General features: G+C 41.7%; 1 protein-coding gene across 1 annotated transcript in view; it reads left to right on the forward strand.

Annotated features, from left to right (window-relative positions):
* Window positions 1-23,375, forward strand: part of CLSPN (claspin) — an 89,741-nt gene that overhangs the window by 37,923 nt on the left and 28,443 nt on the right. Inside the window, exons 15-17 of the mRNA XM_077481723.1 lie at window positions 6,039-6,271; window positions 11,972-12,083; window positions 13,674-13,746. Of these exons, the coding sequence (XP_077337849.1) occupies window positions 6,039-6,271; window positions 11,972-12,083; window positions 13,674-13,746 (418 nt within the window). The remainder of the gene's footprint in view (window positions 1-6,038; window positions 6,272-11,971; window positions 12,084-13,673; window positions 13,747-23,375) is intronic.

Genomic DNA, 23,375 nt, shown 5'->3' on the forward strand with positions numbered 1-23,375 from the left:
TCAGGATATTTTTGAGCTGACTTTGACACCACTTATGGGATTACAACGTGCTTTCAGCCATTGCAGGCTTACATGGATTTGAGACACCTGTTCACACCAGTGTGCTATGTAATTTACGGCTACCACCCGGTTTGCATGAGTAAGTGCTAAATTCAGCGTGAAACACATCAGCATTCCTTGTTCTACATTCCCTCTGCTGTTGTGACTCGCATGATGTGAAGGTTTTTTAGTGGAAACAATAAAGGCACAATCTATCTTACCTGATCTGGAGTGCGACTATCCAGAGTTCTTTTGGTTCTTTCATACCACCCTGTTTGCATTATCTGAGATTGCAGCATGACATGTCTGTACAGCACCTACACAGAGGAATTACTAGACGGCAATTACAGGATAATGCGTATGAGACAGCCTGCACACTGGTTACATTGGCTTCATCACGTGAGTACCCAATTAGTTGGGACCTAGTGATAGCACTGGCCTGACCACATGCAGTTGGAGAGACTTCTCTGTCATTACTTAGACAGGATCTATGTGAGCCAGCATATCAGTCTTCACCTCTTCCTTGCTGTATCTCTGGGACAATTTCAGTTGCGTAGCAATTGGCAGCACACACAGCTCATTGTTTAGTTTGTTTACTTACACGCAGTAGTGGAACAGCAGCTTGATGGAATTTACTGCATTTGTTACAGAGAGCCTCATCTGACATCTATTTTATCCCATTTTTATGGACTGTCTTCCATTCACTGCACTGCAAGCTCTCTATTACTGACCCAGCTGTTCAGCAGTGTTCTGGATACTGGCCCTCAAGATTCCTGTTTTTTGATTCCACTGCATTCGCCCATTGTGGCCTTAATTTTCAGTGTCACCACATTAAGCATTCTGTTACCTGTATTGCTATTCACAGACCGTGGTCCAATCAGCATGCAGGTGTTGTTATAGGGGATCCATCTTTTAGGAGGGGTTGTGGTTACCCTGTCCTAGCTCTCCAGGAGGGCTGCTCCGGGCTTCTTTAGGGAAGTCCGTGTTGGGGAACCATATCTTTAGTGGGAAGGTGTGGTTGTAGGTGGGTATGCTGGTGAGAAGCATGTGGGTTTTCTGGGGGAGGGTGGTGGTTTTTGTAGGGTATAGCAACTTCTGGTGCTGTGGTTAACAAACACATTAATTATTTCAAAGGTATCTGGTTCTGCATCAGGGCAGAAGTTGAGGCCCTTAGATAACAATCTTTCCTCCTCAAGAGAGAGTTGGTAATCAGACAAATTGCTAATATTCAGTGCATTGGTGTGGTCATGTTGTAAATGTAAAGATTTGTGGTGTTCTACATTTTGTGTGTCTCTAAACTGGGTACTAAAAAATCTTCGTCAGAAGTGAGTGGTGTAGAAGAAATACCTTTTGTAGAGGGTCCCCCCATATGTGAGAAGGTAGATAAATGATCACCAGAAGGCCCAGATGAGTTTGAGTAACACCTCATGAATTACCTTTACCCACAGCTCCAAGAGAGGAAAAGATAGAAGTGCATTGAGTAGGAGTGGATTCTGTTGTGCATTTTTTTTTTTTTTTTGCCTGAAAGTGATTGTTTAGTTTTATATGGTCTTCTGTTCCGCTGTCGATTCTGTGACGAGCAAACAGATGAATTAAGTGAGTTGGACCCTAGAGCCCTAGCGAGTAATATTTTTTCCATTGTTTTCTATGCCTTTAAAGTCCGACCCAGGGCTACTTGGCAAGTATCCCTTCCTTTTTTTTTTTTTTCCCTTTAAATTTACAGATGTGGTGATGTGAGTGCTCTTTCTTATATTCAGCCACATGTATAAAAAAACAATTTTGTGAAAAAGAGCAATATTGTTTCACTTTACTTTATTCCCCTAAAAAATAGATTTCTTCCTAAGTTTAGGCCGATATATATTCTACATATTTTTGGTAAAAAAAAACAAAAAAATGCAATAAGCATATATTTATTGGTTTGCGCAAAAGTTATAGTGTCTACAAAATAGGGAATAGATTTATGGCATATTTTATTTTTATTTTCTTTCCAAGTAATCGCAGCTATCTGCGATTTTTAGCAGGACTGGGACATTGAGGCGGATAAATTGGACACTCGACACATTTTTGGCAGCTGGTCGGCTATTGGCATATGATTAATTGGTTCAGTGGACCAATATAACCGCAACCCACTTTTTCTAGTCATGCCCATGAAAGGGCTTAAATTCGGAAACTGTAATAGGTTTCTATTCTCTGGCAAGGGTCAAATGGGGATTAGCGGTGATCAGTTGACCAGCATACAAATTGTTTTAATCCACAATAGATCTTCAGTGAAAAATAGTGAATAAAAATCAAGTGACGTAAAATCAACTGTTTCCACCTAAATTCTGAGTTGGCCAGTGAATGGGGGAAGTGCGGGTGCTGCAGATGTGGTGGGCTCCCAATCAGGACTGGCATATTCAGCGGGAGGGGCACTATGGGCTGTACAGGCCTTTGTTCAAACTCTTGGTAGCTGTGGGGTACTACTTGTGCTAGCACAACCGCACCAGTTTGAACTGCACTTATGGGACTCGCCACGTCTATGACCAGGATGTACTAGGCCGCTGGTGCTTGCCAGTTCACCAGAAGGATGAGCGGCACTAGTACTGGCTCTCTGCTCCATGAGCCTGAATCTGACCAGAGGCTTCCCTTGTGCTCTCATCTGTCATGCTTAGCAACGGGTAGGCCTCTTTACTAGTATACCTCTGTTGGGACATTTTTTTCCTCAAAATTTAGAGGTACAACTAGTGCAACTCACAGGCAAAAGAGCACCTGGTTGTCAGCGACTGCTTCAATCGCTACCAAAAAAATTAACTGTTAGCGTTTGCAGGGATCAGGCATGACTGCCAATGCTGCAGTTTTGTGTGTTGTGTTTTGTAAGCAACTCCTTGGAAGGTCTATTTGGTTCACCAAATTTTACAATTGTTATACTATGCTTCTATGTTAATTACTAAGCTTGCTCAGCAAAAGTATTTTACTGCTCTTTGTATATAGATATGTCTATTTATGTACATGTGGGGTTCCATGTTTGTATATATGTCTGTCTGGTCACCTAATTTTGAGTCTTATGCTGTACCACTATCTCCGCTCGGCTGTGCACTTGTTGTCCAGGGCATTCCGCTGACCCTCTGAATAACTGTATTCTAGCCCCTCCCACTGACTGAACCCTGACCCTCTTCTGCCACTGCGTCATGGTGATGCGGCGGAGCATGCACCTGATGGCAGCGGCTGCAGTGCGCATGTGCAGGTGTCCCCACCACTAGAGTGGCGTATCTGCTTCTGAAGATGCTGCTTTTCATGGGTTTATGTCCAACTGAGGGTTAATATCCGCAAGCTGGTCATCATAAGATATGTATCTCGCTAGCACTCTGTGCTATTTAGTCATTTAACTGCATATGCGCTTACTGCATTGGGGGGGTGGAGCATTACATATGTTATGTCATATTGCTCTTCTAATTTAGTACACGCTATTAAGCTATGGTCACTCATTTTCATGGCTCTCTACTAACCTGATTCCAGTTTGGTCATAATCTGGATAGTCTGACACAGGGATCACTTCCAAGGGAGTACTTTGTGTCCACCTGGATATCATTGCTGGGGTCTATTGCTATTATATAGATAGCTGAGGCCTCGGTTCTTTGTCATTCTTGTCTGTTTATGTTTTAGGTTGGAGAGGCCGCTTCCATTGATATATGCCTTAATTCCCCCGCCCACCCCCCACTTCATATCTCCAGGCTGTGCATCTGGGTTTTCTTTGGGAGCCTTGTGGGAAGCATTCAAGGCCCTGGTGGTTCCATCTCTCTCCCACCTTGGGGATACTAGTTGGGGGACCGTTTTAACCCTGGTGCAGATATAGTTCTGAATGTTTTAAGCTGTGATGAGCCGGCTGTAGGCCGATCTGATGGTATGCCAATTTTGCTATCATTAATATCTGTAATATATATGTATATATTCCATCTCTCTCATGGTTCTTAACAAATGTTATGTTCGGTTGTAGAGAAAATCTGTGATCTTCTTACAAATTGCCCTGAAGAAGGGATTCATATTTGCTCCCGAAACACGTTGGGAATAACGAAGATAATTGTGCACAACATTATGTAATCCTTTTTAGGTCATAATTGTACTACGTTCTGTCATAGTTGACTCTATGGTGATGTATGCACCAATGTTTTTATCTCTAACTGTATAATAATAAACTTTATTTTTTTTATATCATATTCTAATGTACAGTGCCTTGCGAAAGTATTCGGCCCCCGTGAACTTTTCAACCTTTTGCACATTTCAGGATTCAAACATAAAGGTATAAAATTTTATTTTTTTGTGAAGAATCACCAACAAGTGGGACACAATTGTGAAGTGGAACGAAATCTATTGGATATTTTAAACTTTTTTAGCAAATAAAAAACTGAAAAGTGGTGCGTGCAAAATTATTCAGCCCTTTTACTTTCAGTGCAGCAAACTCACTCCAGAAGTTCAGCGAGGATCTCTGAATGATCCAATGTTGTCCTAAATGACTGATGGTGATAAATAGAATCCACCTGTGTGTAATCAAGTCTCTGTATAAATGCACTTGCTCTGTGATAGTCTCAGGGTTCTGTTGAAAGTGCAGAGAGCATCATGAAGACCAAGGAACACACCAGGCAGGTCCGTAATACTGTTGTGGAGAAGTTTAAAGCCGGATTTGGATACAAAAAGATTTCTCAAGCTTTAAACATCCCAAGGAGCACTGTGCAAGCGATCATTTTGAAATGGAGGGAGTGTCAGACCACTGCAAATCTACCAAGACCTGGCCGTCCCTCTAAACTTTCAGCGCAGACAAGGAGAAGACTGATCAGAGATGCAGCCAAGAGGCCCATGATCACTCTGGATGAACTGCAGAGAACTACAGCTGAGGTGGGAGAGTCTGTCCATAGGACAACAATCAGTCGTACACTGCACAAATCTGGCCTTTATGGAAGAGTGGCAAGAAGAAAGTCATTTCTCAAAGATATCCATAAAAAGTCTCGTCTAAAGTTTGCCACAAGCCACCTGGGAGACACACCAAACATGTGGAAGAAGGTGCTCTGGTCAGATGAAACCAAAATCAAACTTTTTGCCCACAATGCAAAACGATATGTTTGGCGTAAAAGCAACACAGCTCATCACCCTCAACACACCATCCCCACTGTCAAACATGGTGGTGGCAGCATCATGGTTTGGGCCTGCTTTTCTTCAGCAGGGACAGGGAAGATGGTTAAAATTGAGGGGAAGATGGATGTAGCCAAATACAGGACCATTCTGGATGAAAACCTGTTGGAGTCTGCAAAAGACCTGAAACTGGGACGGAGATTTATCTTCCAACAAGACAATGATCCCAAACATACAGTAAAATCTACAAAGGAATGGTTCACAAAAAAACTTATCCAGGTGTTAGAATGGCCAAGTCAAAGTCCAGACCTGAATCCAATCGAGAATCTGTGGAAAGAGCTGAAAACTGCTGTTCACAAACGCTCTCCATCCAACCTCACTGAGCGCGAGCTGTTTTGCAAGTTAAAATGGGCAAGAATTTCAGTCTCTCGATGTGCAAAACTGATAGAGACATACCCCAAGCGACTTGCAGCTGTAATCGCAGCAAAAGGTGGCTCTACAAAGTATTAACGCAAGGGGGCCGAAAATTTTTGCACGCCCCACTTTTCATTTTTTTATTAGTTAAAAAAAGTTTCAAAAATCCAATAGATTTCATTCCACTTCACAATTGTGTCCCACTTGTTGGTGATTCTTCACAAAAAATAAAAATTTTATATCTTTTTTTGAGGCCTGAAATGTGGCAAAAGGTTGAAAAGTAAAAGGGGGCCGAATACTTTCGCAAGGCACTGCATATCTGCCTATAAAGTCCCAATATACTGTGGGGTACTTTTGTTTGTAATTCTATACCTTAGGGATGTTGGCAATAATTACGATGGTGGCTGTATTTATCTATTAGTTGGTGTAATGCGCTCTAAATTTTTGTAGTTTCATTTACATTATTTTTTTTCCTTTTATAGCTTTCTTAATGTTGGCCACAACAGGAGCAAGTACAGCTCTGCCAAGCAAAGACTTGTGATGGACAATATGGATGAGAATGCTATGGATGCCAATATGGGTGAACTGTTAGATCTCTGCTCAGGAAAGTTTAAGGAGTCACAGTCGGACACCAGCCAGCCTGATGCAAATGGCACCAAGATAGGAGCTATGGATGAGTTGCTGGGACTCTGTTCTGGCAAATTTGTTTCTCAAGGTATATTTGGCATTTAATATTTGAACATGCTTCTCATATTTAAGTTTCTCACTGATCTCAGCCTTTGGAGGCATAACAGAGGGTGTTGGGTCATAAACACTACTTACAAACTTGAATTTTATTATCCAGCTTTCTTAATCCTACATCACGGGACACAGAGCCATAGTAATTACTATGTGGGTTATAGGCCACCTTCAGGTGATGGACACTGACACACCCTAAGACAGGAAGTCCACTCCCTATATAACCCCTCCCACAACTGGGAGTACCTCAGATTTTTGACTAGTGTTTTAGCTGTTTGTCACGAGTAAAGAGGTTAGAGGTTAGCAGCTTTAATCGCATCCTAGAGTGCAATAGGTCCCTTTCCCGTTACCCAGGACCCTCAAACCGAGGAACCGGGGGCTGGAGATAATTGAATTTTTCTCAGGGGACCGGGAAGAGGCAGATGACTCTTCTTGAGCGGTCAAATGCCGAAGGATCAGGTTCACAATCTGAAAGCTTGATGGTACAATCTCTTACTGAATTGGTCCACTTCACATTTATGCTACCCTTAACTGAGTCGGTTGATAAACCTACTTCTTGTATGAGTTCGCTAAAGCCTCCCCAAGCTGCGCATGCCTTTCCTATCTATTCGTTGCTGGAAAAACGTATGTATTTTGAGTGGGATCACCCAGATAAGCATTTTTATCCTTCTAAAAAGTTTTCAGCACCTTATCCTATGGAGGAAAAGTTTAATAAAAAAAAAAATGGGAGATACCAGCAATTGACGCTGCTATATCCTCTGTGAATAAAAGTTTGACTTGTCTGGTAGACAATGCTCAAATGCTTAGGGATCCAATAGATAAAAAGTTGGAATTCCTATTAAAAAAACACCTTTTCTCTGGCAGGTTCAGTAACTCAGTTGGCAATTGGTGTGTCTCAATCCTTGAGAGACCAGTTTAAACGGGTGCTCAAGCTTATTCCTGATTAGCAGGCCCAACCTTTGGCCGAGCTACCAGGGGGCGTTATGTTTTGCAATAGACGCTATGAGAGATTCTCTTCTCCAGGCCTTACACTGGGGCTGCTGGATATGCGTAGAATACTGTGGTTGAAAAATTGGTCTGCCGAAGCCCCCTACAAAAAGCTCATGGCTAGTTTTACTTTTCGCGATGAATGGCTGTTTGGGGATGATCTGGATAAGTACATTCAAAAAATTTCTAATGGGGAAAAGTACCCTTTTACCAGTTAGGAAAAGGAATAAGCGTATTTCATTTAAACAAGCCACTTTCAAGAGGTAAACCTCAGGGTAAACCTCAGGGTCAACCTCAGGGACAAAAAGTCCTGGTGAAGGAAACCTACAAAACAAATTACTGATGCCTTATGAAGGGGCGCACCTGCTCGCTCGAGTGAGGGGAAAGACTTCTGCAGTTCTTAAGGGTCTGGCAGGAAGGGTGTCAAGACAAATGGGTGGCTCCCTCAATTACTCTAGGGTACAAACTTGAGTTCCGAGATTCCCTATCTCCTCGTTTTCTCAGATCAAATGTTCCCACTCCAGCCTCCCCTTCGCTCGCCAAGCTGACCCATGACTGGCGCAAGACCCTCAAAAAATGCAAGTTGGGGGTTTGAGGACAATCGGATACAGTCATCGTTCCGACCATAAATGATGCCGACTGGCGATCCGGCATCCAGGACTTAAGCGGTTTTCAGCCCCAAAAAAAAAGTAAGACTCGACCGGCCAGCGAAAAAAAAAAAAAGGAAAAGTGTTTTTTTGTTTTTTTTTTCTTTTCCCGGCGGCTCAAACCCAAGCCGGTCAGGCGGTCCAAGCTGGCCGGCAGGGACTTTGTTGACGACCGCCTCCGCATCCTCCCCCGCTGAACCGTCCCGCCCTTGCTTCCCCTGGAGTGGGGGGGGCCCTCACTCCCAGCATGGCTGTCAATCGCGGCGCCTCCACAATGCTTTTGACTGAGTGTCCCAGGGGCCCAAAGCGTTTAGGGTGTTCAAAGCAGGCCAGTCGCCTTGACTCTAGCCTCTCGCTGCTGCCTGCCCATGACTCTAGCCCCTCAGGTTGACTCTTGCCTCTTGGGGTGAGGCTCCTTGGTTGTGGCTCTTTGAAAAGCACCCCGCACCTGTCGACGAAGGGTAGATGCACGCTTGTCCCCGCCAAGGAAACCCTTTTTGGGGCCGGAGGGCAGCGGGGAAAGGTTGCTGCGGACCATCAATTACTTTAAGTTTCAGCTTTGCCACCATACGCCCCCTGGAACCCAAAGACTTTGGTTTCCTGGAAGCTGGTAAGCAGCAGCGAGAGGCTAGAGTTCCAAAGACTCCCAAGCCTCAGCCGGGCGGAGGCAGAGCCGTACCGACCGTTTTAATTGAAACAAAGCATCACGAAGTCCTGAGGCGGTGTGTTGACGCCATCTCCCACCTCGGTGGCGCGTCTGGGGTGCACTGGTTGCAGTTTGCCCCCCTCCCCCAACGGGACCGTCTGGCCAGCTTTGGGTTTGAACCGCCGTGTGCCCCCTCCAAGACTTTCTCTTCAGATTGACTGCCCCCATATCCGCAGCAGGTCTCCAAGGTGAACCTCGGCCTGCCTGCCCTTGACGCAGAGCTCAGATCAGACGCGTGGATCCGCTGAATTTAAGAGGAAACTCTGGTGGAGGTCCGCAGCAGTCCTGATGTGCATATCCTCATGGTGCCGGGGGAAAAAATGCAGTATAGCGGCTCAAACCCCAGACAGCCAGACAGTCCAAGTTGGCCGATGGGGAGAAAAAAACGGCTGGACGTGCTGCCGCTGGGGAAAAAAGGTTTTGTTTTTTTCCAAACCTTTTCACAGTACCCAAAACAAACGGAGATGTCAGACCCATTCTAGATCTCAAACATGTAAACCGGTTTTTGAATATCTGCACTTTTTGCATGGAGTCAATCTAATTGGTAGTCTCCAAAGGAAAATCCTTCCTACCAGTTACCTGGAAGGCGGTAACAGATGCCAGCCTTTCGGGTTGGGGAGCAGTCCTGGAAGAGGCGACCGTCCAAGGGAAATGGTCCAGGTCAGAAATGACCTCGCCCATCAATATTCTAGAGATTCGGGCAGCCCGCTTGACCCTGAGGGCGTGGATGTTCAGATTATGGAATTGTCCTGTCCGGATCCAATCCAACAATGCTACAGCAGTGGCCTATATCAATCACCAAGGGGCTATGAAGTCGTGCGGCCCAGAGAGGGGTGGATCATATCCTAACTTGGGCAGAAAACAATGTACCTTGTCTGTCGGCAGTCTTCATTCCAGGAATAGAGAGTTGGCAGGTGGACTACTGGAGCCGCCAGCAGTTGTTCGCAGGAGAATCGTCTCTTCACCCAGATGGCTTCCTGACAATATGTCAAAGACGGGGGATTCAGGACGTAGCTCTGTTTGCTTCCAGGTTCAACAAAAAGATCGACAACTTTGTGTCAAGAACAAAAGATCCACTGGCTTGCGGAACAGATGCCTTGTTATTCCCGTGGAATCAGTTTTCACTGATTGATTTATGCATTCCCTCCTCTTCTGCTTCCACGACTTCATCGCAGGAAGGGCAGTCGGTGATTCTTGTGGCCCAGGAGATCTTGGTTTGCAGTGATCATAAAGATGGCGGTAGGGGACCCATGGACCCTACCACTACGTCCGGACCTTCTCTTGCAAGGTCCGGTATTCCATCCTACCTTACAAGCGCTAAATTTAACGGTTTGGCTATTGAGACCCACATTCTGAAGCGTGGGCTGTCGGGTTCAGTGGCATCTACCTTGGTTAATGCAAGGAGGCCGACCTCCAGAATCATATATTGTAAAGTCTGGAAGGCATGTCTCCTGGTGTGAATCCAGGCGTTGGCACCCCAGGAAGTATGTCAAAGGTAGAATCCTTGACTGTGTCTGCAAATGGAGTTAGAAATTAAGCTGGCCTTTAGTAGTACTATCAAAGGCCAGGTCTCGGCCTTATCGGTATTATTTCAGCGACCATTTGCTTTGCGTTCTTTGGTTCGTGGGGTAATGCGGCTTAATCCTCCGGTTAGGTCACCCCTGAAACCTTGACTTGAATTTAGTTCTGTCTGCATTACAGAAACGGCCTTTTGAGCCAATACAACATATTCCCTTGGTCCTTTTGACAACTAGTTTTTCTGGTAGCCATATATTCTGCAAGAAGGGTATCAGAGTTGGTTGTTCTTTCTTGTAAAGAACCATATTTAATTATTCATAAGGATAAGGTAGTATTGCGTCCTCATCCTAACTTTCTACCGAAGGTAGTGTCAAGTTTTCATTTAAACCAGGATATTGTCATACCTTCATGTTTTCCAGTTCTACGGAAGAAAAGTCACTACATTCTCTTGATGTGGTGAGAGCAGTCAGTCTACTTGAAGCGATCAGATTCGAAAAACCGATGTTTTGTTTGTATTGCCTGAAGGTCCGAAAGAGGACAGGCAGCATCAAAAGCAACTATTTCCAAATGGATTGGACAAGTAATTGTTCAAGCTTATGGTTTAAAGAGGAAGATTCCACCTTTTCAAATCAAAGCGCACTCCACAAGGGCTGTTAGTGCTTCGTGGTGCATCACCAAGCCTCCATGGATCAAATCTGCAAGGCTGCAACTTGGTCTTCAGTCCATACATTTACCAGAGTCTATCAGGTAGATGTAAAAATCATGAGAATATTGCCTTTGGGTGCAATGTGCTGCAAGCTGCAGTATAAATCCTCTAATCTCATGGTGCCCTAATTTTGTTGTCTCCCTCCCTTCAGTTGGCATTGCTCTGGGAAATCCACATAGTAATTATTATGGCTCTGTGTCCCGTGATGTACGATTATGAAAATAGGATTTTTATAACAGCTTACCTGTAAAATGCTTTTCTTTGAAGTACATCACTGGACACAGAGGTCCCGCCCTTCTTTCTGGTATACATGTGTATTGCTTTACTACAAAAACTGAGGTACTCCCAGTGGTGGGAGGGGTTATATAGGGAGTGGACTTCCTGTCTTAGGGTGTGGCAGTGGCTGTTATAAAGATCCTATTTTTTCATGTGAAAAAAGTGGTTATTATGGTTTTCATTTTTTTTTTTTTTTTTTTATGGAAAAGTAATCAACAGATGCTTTCTGTTTACTTTAAGGACATGCCAGTTTTCATATGTTTTAAATTGTATATGCCTACCAGTGTGTTGAGATCTTTCTATTACAGTGGACATTGATGGACATTTCTGTGAAAAGGTCAGCAAGAAGTTACCTTCTCACTGACTGACAGCAGTGCATGGTACCATTTGCCACCATGCCTGAAAACCCATGGCTGCCCACCATCTTCTTCCCTCAACACTACACATGCACACCTAAACCCACTCTCATTACTACACCTGACCCTCATCCTTCCCCCTGCTCTTGCATCTCTCCGACATTCCCCTCACTTCGCTAACGCTCACCTCTGTGCTTGGCACCAATTTACCAATTTGCACTAATGTGATCTCCACTACGGCAATGATGTGCTCCTACACATTAAGTCTGTTCAACAAATTGGTATGCTTTTGCTAGCTATGTATAAAAATCTAAGTTAGGGGCATCTTGTGTATTTATCAGACCATTTTATTTTGTATTGTTATGGACTTTATTCTAGTACAAATATTTTGGTCACATTTGTCTAAAGGACATGTTGAATGGTAAATTGTAAAGTATTATTGTACTTGGCATTTTAAATTTAATAATTTGTTTCTGTCCAGATGATGGTTCAAATCAAGAATCTTTTAGTTGTACAAAGGCTCATGCTGAAAATGAGAAAAACGACCTAATGTCTGAAGCAGTTGCTCTCTGTTCTGGTTCTTTCACCAACAGGTAAATATTGAATGTCATTACTGTAGTTTCTAAATTGCAAACCTTGTGTTTTATATTGGGAGTTGGGGCACAAGGACAAAGTTAATGGATTGTAATGGTCTTAAATCTCTTGGATACCGCAACATTTTATTTTTTTATTTTTTCCTATTGCCGCAGCTGTTACAGACCTTGTTCAGCTTTTTGCGGTGTCTCCTAAGCCCAAAGATTGTTATAAGTAGTGTTTTGTTTTGTGTTTAGAAGGTTTCTCTACTGAACTGCCTTTTCTTTGGTACAGTGACTTTTTAAATATTAAACCCTAAGTTTACCTTTGCTTCTGTCTTCTAGTTCAGTAGAAATCTTTTTGTCCTTATGACCCATTCTCTCCCCTGCAAGTTTCTTGTGTGGTGGGGGTTAATAGAACTGAGGGGCTGTCAAAGGCTTTCATCAAAAATTTCCAACCTTTCTGCCCAACTCTTCCATTCAAAGAAGCTGGTAGTTTGAAAGAAGGAAAGGATGGGCATAGTTGGGCCCTCCTGATGAGGGCTGTGACATCACCTTGGCTCTATTAACCCTTGCCACACTGGAGGATTGCAAGGCTGGGTGCATTGAACATAAGATTTCTACTGAACTTGAAGACCATACAAGCGATGAGTCACTTTTAAGTAATGTGCTATATATTTTCTTTTTTGCATGTACAGTTCTACCTCATGCACACTTGCACACAAAAACTAATCTGCCTCTAAAGGTGTTTTGAGATTTCCTCCCGCTAACTCCCTTACTTTGTTAGCCTGTGTGTCCATGAACTCTATAGGTGTTTACAGGAATTTAGAGGCTGGGGGGAAAAAAAATTGCTTGTGTGTACAAGAGATGCGCCTTTTAACAAAACTTTTTTTTTTTTAAACTCCTAAACGTGCTTGTAAACTACGAGGCTTGGGAGCGTTTTTTGCAGCTGCTTTTCTGCTGCCCTACGAAATGTACTTTTACAGTCCGATTTTTATTTATTTTATGAATACTGCACTGGATCATGTAACCCAATGTGTTTTGCATGTAAAATTGCTTAGTCTTAAAGTCAACCTTATAGGTAAGTGCTTGTACAGGTGACACACATTTAGGTTTCTTATTGATGTCTGACTATTTGTGCCTCCTTGAGCTTTTATGGACCTGCAATCAAGCAGATGAGCATTGCAGATCAGAAAAGTGAAAGATGTCCTTATTTGCATATTTGTTCTGGGCCAGTGATTCAGTATAGTTAAGCGAGTCCGAATGACAGTTAAGCAGCTAGCATTTTCAGAAGAGCTGAGCAATGAAATTAAGAAGGTTTTCTCATAATACAGGTATAGAAATTGATTATGTATGCCCTATGTCTGTAAGTTGTGATTTAATAAAAGAACCTTGAGAACAGCGTAAGAGACTTCTGTTTCGGCTTGGAGCTATGTGTGTCAGCCATAAGGTTTATTTGTTGCAAAAATTTACAAAAATAATCCCTCACAACTCTTGCTATCTTTTAGAAATATAAAAAGATCCCATTTATCTCAAGGTATTCCATATTAGTAATTGCAGCTGCTACAATTACCAGTATAATAAAGTACAACTAATTATCTTTTTACACAGAGAAAATGAAGAAAACGAGGCAGAGCTTGAGGATTTCCATCTTCTACCATGTGATGATTCTGACAGCGAAGAGGTGAGAAAAAAGCTCATAGAGGAAGTATGATTTTGAGGTTAAGATTTCAGCTTGCCATCACACAGTTCTATTTGATCTTTTCACATTGAATTTAGGGGAACTAGGGGTACACAGTGGCACGATATGAGACCACTGGACCACTAGACCTGTTTTGTTTTTTCTTTCCTCCCTCCTTTTAATGGCATAACTAACAGTTGTATATCTTTGCTAAAGCTCGGCCCTTGGAGCTGGCATGCTAACCTTGGGTAGCCGGCTGTGACTGCGGCTTCACAGCTGGTTGCGCTGTGCTATTTGATTGGTCCCGCAGCTTTCTGGGCCCTGTGACATGTTCCAGAAGGTTGTGAGGGAAGAAGGGGTGGCAAAGGCGATCTGACCAAAGGTGGGGGAGCAGGTACCTGTCAAAACCAGGTACCTGCTCCCCCCCATAAAATATGCTGTCTCAATTAGGGGGAGGACGAGGAAGAGTGGCCTCAAGAAATGATAGGCTGTCAATACATTAGGATTGATCAATTTTCAAATGTACACTATATTCTCAAAAGTATTGGGACTAAGGATGAGCTCCGTTGTGATTAGCGCAGCGCCTGCCAGGAAGTTGGCGCTGCGCTAATCACAGGCAGTGAGACATTTCCCAATCTCTGCAGCCACGCATCGGGACAATGTCTCACTGCCTGTGATTAGCGCAGTGCCGACTTCCTGGCGGGCTCTGCACGTGGGGTTAAGAAGGGATGAGGAGAAATAGACTTGGCGCTATACCCTTTCCCACTGGGAATCTGTATGTTTTAAACTTTATGGGATATATTTTCCAGCGTGCTGGCAATTAAATGAAAGTAATGAATATTATGAAAACAATGAAAACCTCTACATGGCAAATGCTTACCATAAATAGTTCTAACAATATGTAAAAGTGCAAGTACAAATAAATTTACATGTGCCACGAATCATATACTGTCATTCTTAGAAAAAATTATTAAAATGCAAGTGAATAAAGAATTAGACCACAAAGTGGTGGCTATTTCTTGCCTTAAAGTGTAGTGACTGTGCTTAGTCTATGAAAAAAGAGTCATGCTGAATATAATCAAGATAAAGTAACGTGATAGCTAGCACACTGTGAATAAAAACAAGCGTGTGCAGTGCAAAATCAAAAACAATATTAAAAATTAATATTAAAATTAGAATTAGCATTCACAGTGAACCATATGTATTTAAATTGTGAATAGTCTCTAGTGAGTGGCGGGATCTTCCGTGCGTAAAGGGAGAGAAGGGGGGTGATGGTTTCCAAATAGTGTTTCCCATGTTCAGTGGTTACTTCAATAATATGCTCTCACCGGAAAAAATACCCCATCCGGGGTGGATCGACCTTTACAATATCAGCTATTGTGTCGCTCTCTGGCTTGCTTCTGATGCAATACTGGGGGTCTCTCGTTTTTCCGTGAGTGTAGTAAACCACGTTGTGTATGTCAAAAGAGAGGCATATCCATAGCGTGATAACGTTTAAAATGCATGTTTAAGAAAATGAATTAAGACTACTTACAAACGTAGATATTGCAATTGCGGTTATGTTACAGCTTTCAGGCAGGTTTAAAAGTCCCGCTCAGCTTCCTGGTTAGTGCTAGAGGTGTACGTCGTCTGGCCACGCCCTACGCGTTTCGTCACTCAGACGTCATCCGGAGCGGCCATCTTCATACACCTTTAGTCTTTTATATAGGGTGTATTGTCCTCATCGCGCATGCGCGGTCCGCCGCCGCCATCTTTAGTGAGGGAAATGCCCTCGTATCTTGTTATTGCGCTGTGTGATATGCTATTTGCGCATGTGCGGTCAATCGCCGCCATTTCCCATGAGGGAATGCCCTCATACGCGATGGACATTACACCGCTACACTTGAGGCTGGCAACTAGCCCACCCCATAGAGTTTTGCCCGAATCAGTTTTATTGTGCAAAAACATTAAAACAAAAATGAAAATAAATACAAATGTAAATAAAAATTAAAATAGTGGTAGTAAACAAAGACAGAAAACGAGTGTGGGGACAGTCTAAATGGAGAGAATGATCGGAATGGAATGCATATAATTTAATATGTATAGATGTATGTAATTCATTATAAACAATGGACCAAATGAATGCTTGCTATTACCTTTATGTATGATGTCAGTGTGCTGAGACTAAAAATTGATTTTAGGAGCAATAAGTTATTTAGTAATATTTTTTTATCGTGCCAAGTTAGAAATATTTAAAATTGCTTAAAAATATTAAATGAAAAAATGAGGAAATATAAGATGTTGTAACTAAGAAACCAAAATGGGACAATAAAAATGAAAAGTAAAAAGATGAGAAGAATATAGGTGGAAGGACTCTATATTTTCCAAAATGTGCAAGAAAAATGTCTCCAAAAAGATTCATATATGAAAAAGCATATATAAAAAAAAAATTATATATACATATATAAAAAAGGATACTCAATCCTAATTAAGAGATGTGAACTATATAAATATATACGATGTATGCCCTAAAGAAATAGTGTAATCTAAAATATATGTTATAAAAATGCTATGAGCAGAATATAAAGTAGGGGGGAACCTATAGAATCTAGGGATGCAAAATTATGGAATATATAATGTATAGAATATGAAAATATAAGAATTGTAAAAAAATGTGAAGAATGAAGAGGACCAAATTAAGTTGTGCTGAGCTTAATGCCCTTGTTTTTGTTTGTAATTTTGAATGGATAACATTCGACCCAATGACATAATCTTAAATTTATTGGTGAGGGTGAAGTTCAACAATTATTTTTACTTTGATTTAATTATATGATTTTATACTCTGTCAGATTTGTTATTAAGTTAGGACCCAGCATATAAGGGGTATGCAAAAGGGGTATATTAAAGAGGGGATATATGGAAGAAACTTTTAAATAAGATCAAACACCTCCTTACTTATGTAAGGGCTAAGACTTAGATCAACTTTTGTGGCATTGTCTAGAGCCAATATGCCTGTAAGTACATATAAAAGGGGGGGGGAGGAGGGGGTCAAGATGGGAAAAGAGACTACTTACATAATGTCACCCATCTATAGTGGATGGGGGGGGGGGGGATATCTACTACCCTTTTCTAGATTGTTGAATTTATTACATTCGACCTGGATCTGTACTTAAAAGAATTTAAATACACAGATAACAGACTAAAAACTAGTTAAAAATTGGTTAAAAAACAGTTAAGATCCAGGTCAATGTTCATTCCTGCGGGTTGTAAAGTTTCCAAATTAAAAATCCACTTAGTTTCATTCTGTGAAATTTTAATGGTCATGTCTTCTCCCCTCCAGTGTCCTTTAATACCTTTTACACCATCGACAAGATTAAAGGACACTGGAGGGGAGAAGACATGACCATTAAAATTTCACAGAATGAAACTAAGTGGATTTTTAATTTGGAAACTTTACAACCCGCAGGAATGAACATATCCCCTCTTTAATATACCCCTTTTGCATACCCCTTATATGCTGGGTCCTAACTTAATAACAAATCTGACATAGAGTATAAAATCATATAATTAAGTCAAAGTAAAAATAATTGTTGAACTTCACCCTCACCAATAAATTTAAGATTGTCATTGGGTCGAATGTTATCCATTCAAAATTACAAACAAAAACAAGGGCATTAAGCTCAGCACTTCTTAATTTGGTCCTCTTCATTCTTCACATTTTTTTACAATTCTTATATTTTCATATTCTATACATTATATATATTCCATAATTTTGCATCCCTAGATTCTATAGGTTCCCCCCTACTTTATATTCTGCTCATAGCATTTTTATAACATATATTTTAGATTACACTATTTCTTTAGGGCATACATCGTATATATTTATATAGTTCACATCTCTTAATTAGGATTGAGTATCCTTTTTTATATATGTATATATAATTTTTTTATTTTTTTTTATATATATATATGCTTTTTCATATATGAATCTTTTTGGAGACATTTTTCTTGCACATTTTGGAAAATAATATAGAGTCCTTCCACCTATATTCTTCTCATCTTTTTACTTTTCATTTTTATTGTCCCATTTTGGTTTCTTAGTTACAACATCTTATATTTCCTCATTTTTTCATTTTAATATTTTTAAGCAATTTTAAATATTTCTAACTTGGCACGATAAAAAATATTACTAAATAACTTATTGCTCCTAAAATCAATTTTTAGTCTCAGCACACTGACATCATACATAAAGGTAATAGCAAGCATTCATTTGGTCCATTGTTTATAATGAATTACATACATCTATACATATTAAATTATATGCATTCCATTCCGATCATTCTCTCCATTTAGACTGTCCCCACACTCGTTTTCTGTCTTTGTTTACTACCACTATTTTAATTTTTATTTACATTTGTATTTATTTTCATTTTTGTTTTAATGTTTTTGCACAATAAAACTGATTCGGGCAAAACTCTATGGGGTGGGCTAGTTGCCAGCCTCAAGTGTAGCGGTGTAATGTCCATCACGTATGAGGGCATTCCCTCATGGGAAATGGCGGCGATTGACCGCACATGCGCAAATAGCATATCACACAGCGCAATAACAAGATACGAGGGCATTTCCCTCACTAAAGATGGCGGCGGCGGACCGCGCATGCGCGATGAGGACAATACACCCTATATAAGACTAAAGGTGTATGAAGATGGCCGCTCCGGATGACGTCTGAGTGACGAAACGCGTAGGGCGTGGCCAGACGACGTACACCTCTAGCACTAACCAGGAAGCTGAGCGGGACTTTTAAACCTGCTTGAAAGCTGTAACACAACCGCAATTGCAATATCTACGTTTGTAAGTAGTCTTAATTCATTTTCTTAAACATGCATTTTAAACGTTATCACGCTATGGATATGCCTCTCTTTTGACATACACAACGTGGTTTACTACACTCACGGAAAAACGAGAGACCCCCAGTATTGCATCAGAAGCAAGCCAGAGAGCGACACAATAGCTGATATTGTAAAGGTCGATCCACCCCGGATGGGGTATTTTTTCCGGTGAGAGCATATTATTGAAGTAACCACTGAACACGGGAAACACTATTTGGAAACCATCACCCCCCTTCTCTCCCTTTACGCACGGAAGATCCCGCCACTCACTAGAGACTATTCACAATTTAAATACATATGGTTCACTGTGAATGCTAATTCTAATTTTAATATTAATTTTTAATATTGTTTTTGATTTTGCACTGCACACGTTTGTTTTTATTCACAGTGTGCTAGCTATCACGTTACTTTATCTTGATTATATTCAGCATGACTCTTTTTTCATAGACTAAGCACAGTCACTACACTTTAAGGCAAGAAATAGCCACCACTTTGTGGTCTAATTCTTTATTCACTTGCATTTTAATAATTTTTTCTAAGAATGACAGTATATGATTCGTGGCACATGTAATTTATTTGTACTTGCACTTTTACATATTGTTAGAACTATTTATGGTAAGCATTTGCCATGTAGAGGTTTTCATTGTTTTCATAATATTCATTACTTTCATTTAATTGCCAGCACGCTGGAAAATATATCCCATAAAGTTTAAAACGTACAGATTCCCAGTGGGAAAGGGTATAGCGCCAAGTCTATTTCTCCTCACCCCTTCTTAGCATCTTTCCACCTGTCAAGGTGGAAACAAATAGAGGCTGCTCTTACCTATTTTTCCACATTACATGTTTTTCATATTTCTTATATATTTTTCATATTTATATTTGTCATAACCTACCGTATATACTCGAGTATAAGCCGAGATTTTCAGCCTCTTTTTTGAGGCTGAAAGTGCCCCCCTCGGCTTATACTCGAGTCATCGCTGTCTGCCCGCTCGATCAGCGTGTCGAGCAGACAGACAGCGGCCATTCTATTCAAAAGCCGCGCCTCCGGCTCCGCCTTCGCCTGTGATAGGCGGAACACTGAATTTCCCAGCAGCCTGTGTTCCGCCTATCACGGACATCGTATCATCCTCGTACTACGGACGAGGATGATACGACGTCTGTGATAGGCGGAACACAGGCTGCTGGGAAATTCAGTGTTCCGCCTATCACAGGCGAAGGCGGCGGCGCAGCTTTTGAACTTTACAATGGCCGCCGACGAAGAGGGCACGGGACGGAGGCAAGGGAAGGCACGGCACGGGACGGGACGGCGGCGGCAAGGCACGACACGGGACGGATGCAAGGAGGCAAGTCACGGCACGGGACGGAGGCAAGGAGGCAAGGCACGGGACGGAGGCTCGGGACAAAGGTAGGCTGGACACACACACACACACACACACACACACACACACACACACACACACACACACGGATGGAGACACACACAGGGATGGATGGATGGATGGAGACACACACACACACAGGGATGGATGGATGGATGGATGGATGGAGACACACACACACAGGGATGGATGGATGGATGGATGGAGACACACACACACAGGGATGGATGGATGGATGGACACACACACACACAGGGATGGATGGACGGACACACAGGGATGGACGGACACACAGGGATGGACGGACACACAGGGATGGACGGACACACACACAGGGATGGACAGGCATGTCTCACCCTCGGCTTATACACGAGTCAATAAGTTTGCCAGTTTTTTTGGGGGTAAATTGGGGGCCTCGGCTTATATTCGGGTCGGCCTATACTCGAGTATATACGGTACATACTTTCCACACCATAAATTCAATATCTTTTAAAGTAAGTGGTCCATAGCGCAATATAACCCCCCTCTCCTCTGCACGTGGGGTGTCTGAGCATGCCAGAGCTCATCCTTAATTGGGACGCCTGCCTTTACATGAACTTTAATGTGTATATAAAAAGTCCACACGCCCCTGTTAAAATGTCAGTTTTCTTTGATGTGAAAAAATTAGATCAAGCTAAATAATTTCAGAACTCTTCAGGGTGGATATATTTTAACCACTTCGCATCCAGGTCAATTCTAACATTTCTCTCCTACATGTAAAATTCATAATTTTTTTGCTAGACAATTACATAAACCCCCAAACATTATATATGTTTTTTTAGCAAAGACCCTAGAGAATACAATGGCGGTCGTTGCAACTTTTTATCTTGCACGGTATTTGCGCAGCAATTTTTCGAACACCGTTTTTTCAGAAAAAAAGTTTCATGCTTTAAAAAAAAAAAACCCAGTAAAGTTAGCCCAATTTTTTTGCATAATGTAAAAGATGAAGATACGGCGAGTAAATAGATACCCAACATGTCAGGCTTCAAAATTGCACACGCTCATGGAATGGCGCCAAACATTGGTATTTAAAAATCCCCAGGCAACGCTTTAAATTTTTTTTTTTTACTGGTTACATGTTTTGAGTTAGAGGTGGTCTAGGGCTAGAATTATTTCTCTCGCTCCAACGTTTGCGGCGATACCTCACGCGTGTGGTTTGGACACCATTTTCATATGTGGGCGGGACTTGCGTATGCGTTCGCTTCTGCGTACGAGCTCACGGGGACAGGCGTGCTTTAAATTTTTTATATTTTTTTATTTGTTATTTTTACTTTTTATTTTTTTTTAGTTTGACACTTAAAAAAAAAAAAGATTGATTACTTTTATTCCTATTTCAAGGAATGTAAACATCCCTTGTGATAGGAATATGGCATGATCGGATCAATAAGACCCCATATCTCACCTCTAGGCTGGGAAGCCTAAAATAAAATAAAAAGCGGTGGAACAGCCGCTACGATCATTCTTATGGTGCAGGGAATCGCCAGCTGAAAATGCCGCTATCTGAAACTTAAAGCTTTTAGGTCGGGGGAAGTAAAAATAAACTAAAATGTGGGTGCATAAGTGTGCACACCCTCTTATAACTGGGGATGCAGCTTTGTTCAGAATGAAGCAATCACATTCAGACTTATGTTACATAGGAGTCAGTACACACCTACCATCATTTGGAGTGCCTCTGATTAACCCTAAAAGTTCAGCTGTTCTAGTAGGTTATTCCTGACATTTTCTTAGTCGCGTCCTACAGCAAAAGGCATGGTCTGTAGAGTTTCCAAAGCATCAGAGGGATCACATTGTTTAAAAAGTATCCGTCAGGAGAAGGGTAAAAAAGAATTACCAAGGCATTAGATATACCATGGAACACAGTGAAGACAGTCATCAAGTGGAGAAAATATGGCACAACAGTGACATTACCAAGAACTGGACGTCCCTCCAAAATTGATGAAAAGACGCAAAAAAAACTGGTTAGAGAGGCTGCCAAGAGGCCTACAGCAACATTTAAGAAGCTGCAGGACTATCTGGCCAAGTACTGGCTGTATGGTACAAGTGACAACAATCTCCTGTATTCCTCATATGTCTGGACTATGGGAGTAGAGTGGCAAGACAGAAGCCTTTTCTTACAAAGGAAAACATCCAAGCCCAGCTAAATTTTTCAAAAATACATTTGAAGTCTCCCAAAAGCATGGTCTGATGAAACCAAGTTTAAACTTTTGCCCATAATTCCAAAATATATTTGGTGTAAAAACACTGCACATCACCTAAAGAACACCATACCCACAGTGAAGCGTGGTGGTGGCAGCAGCAGGCTTTGGGCCAGTTTTTCTTCACCTGGAACAGGGGCCTTATTGAAGGTAGAGGGAATTATGACACTAAACCTTCAGGCTTCGGCTGGAAAGCTGAACACTAAGGGGAATTTTATCTTTCAGCATAACAAAGCATACATCCAAATCAACAAAGAAATGGCTTCACCAGAAGAACATTAACGTTTTGGAATGGCCCAGCCAGAGCCCAGACCTGAACCTGATTGAAAATCTCTAGGTTGATCTGAAGAGGGCTGTGCACAGGAGATGCCCTTGTAATCTGACAGATTTGGAGTGTTTTTGCAAAAAAGAGTGGGCAAATATTGTCAGGTCAAGATGTGCCATGCTGATGGACTTCTACCCAAAAGGACTGATCGCTGTAATAAATCAAAAGGTGCTTCAACAAAGTATTTAAGGGTGTGCACACTTATGCAACCATATTTTATTTTTTTATTTTTACTTTCCTCCACCTAAAAGATTTCAATTTGTTCAACTCCGTTGTACAGTTTATAGGTCTCATTAAAGGTGGGAAAAAGTTCTGAAATTTCTAGGTTTCATTTTTTTGCATCACAGAAACTTAACATTTTAACAGGGGTGTGTAGACTTTTTTTTTTTTTTTTTATATCCACTGTATACACAGTGAACTGCCTCAGATGATACACAGAGATTAAACAAATCTCCCTATATATTCTTTACATGCAGATCTTCTGTCTTCTTCTTCTGTATATATCTTTTATAAAGTGCTTTTCGTGTTTTTTTTCCCTTCCTGGTTAACACTGCAGAGAAGCCTGGGCATACAGCCAAGACAGCTGATTGGAGCAAAGGGGCGCACACACCCCCTCTCCTCATAGTCAAAGGAATGTGCAGAGGGTCTGCTTTTAAGATGGCAGGCTGTGTGCTAATTGTATTTATAGTAACCTCACCCGACACACGCTTCTATCTCCCATCTCGAGAATGTGTCAGTTATGCTGATAAGATCTTCTCAGCAAGAGATATCTATGGGACTCGGTGCTTTGAAGAGAGATAATAAAACACTGCAGATATGTGCCCAG

The sequence above is a fragment of the Lithobates pipiens genome, unplaced genomic scaffold (assembly GCF_037356315.1).
Source record: "Lithobates pipiens isolate NorthernLeopardFrog02 unplaced genomic scaffold, aLitPip1_a1.2 Scaffold_16, whole genome shotgun sequence".
Classification (NCBI taxonomy): Eukaryota; Metazoa; Chordata; class Amphibia; order Anura; family Ranidae; genus Lithobates; species Lithobates pipiens.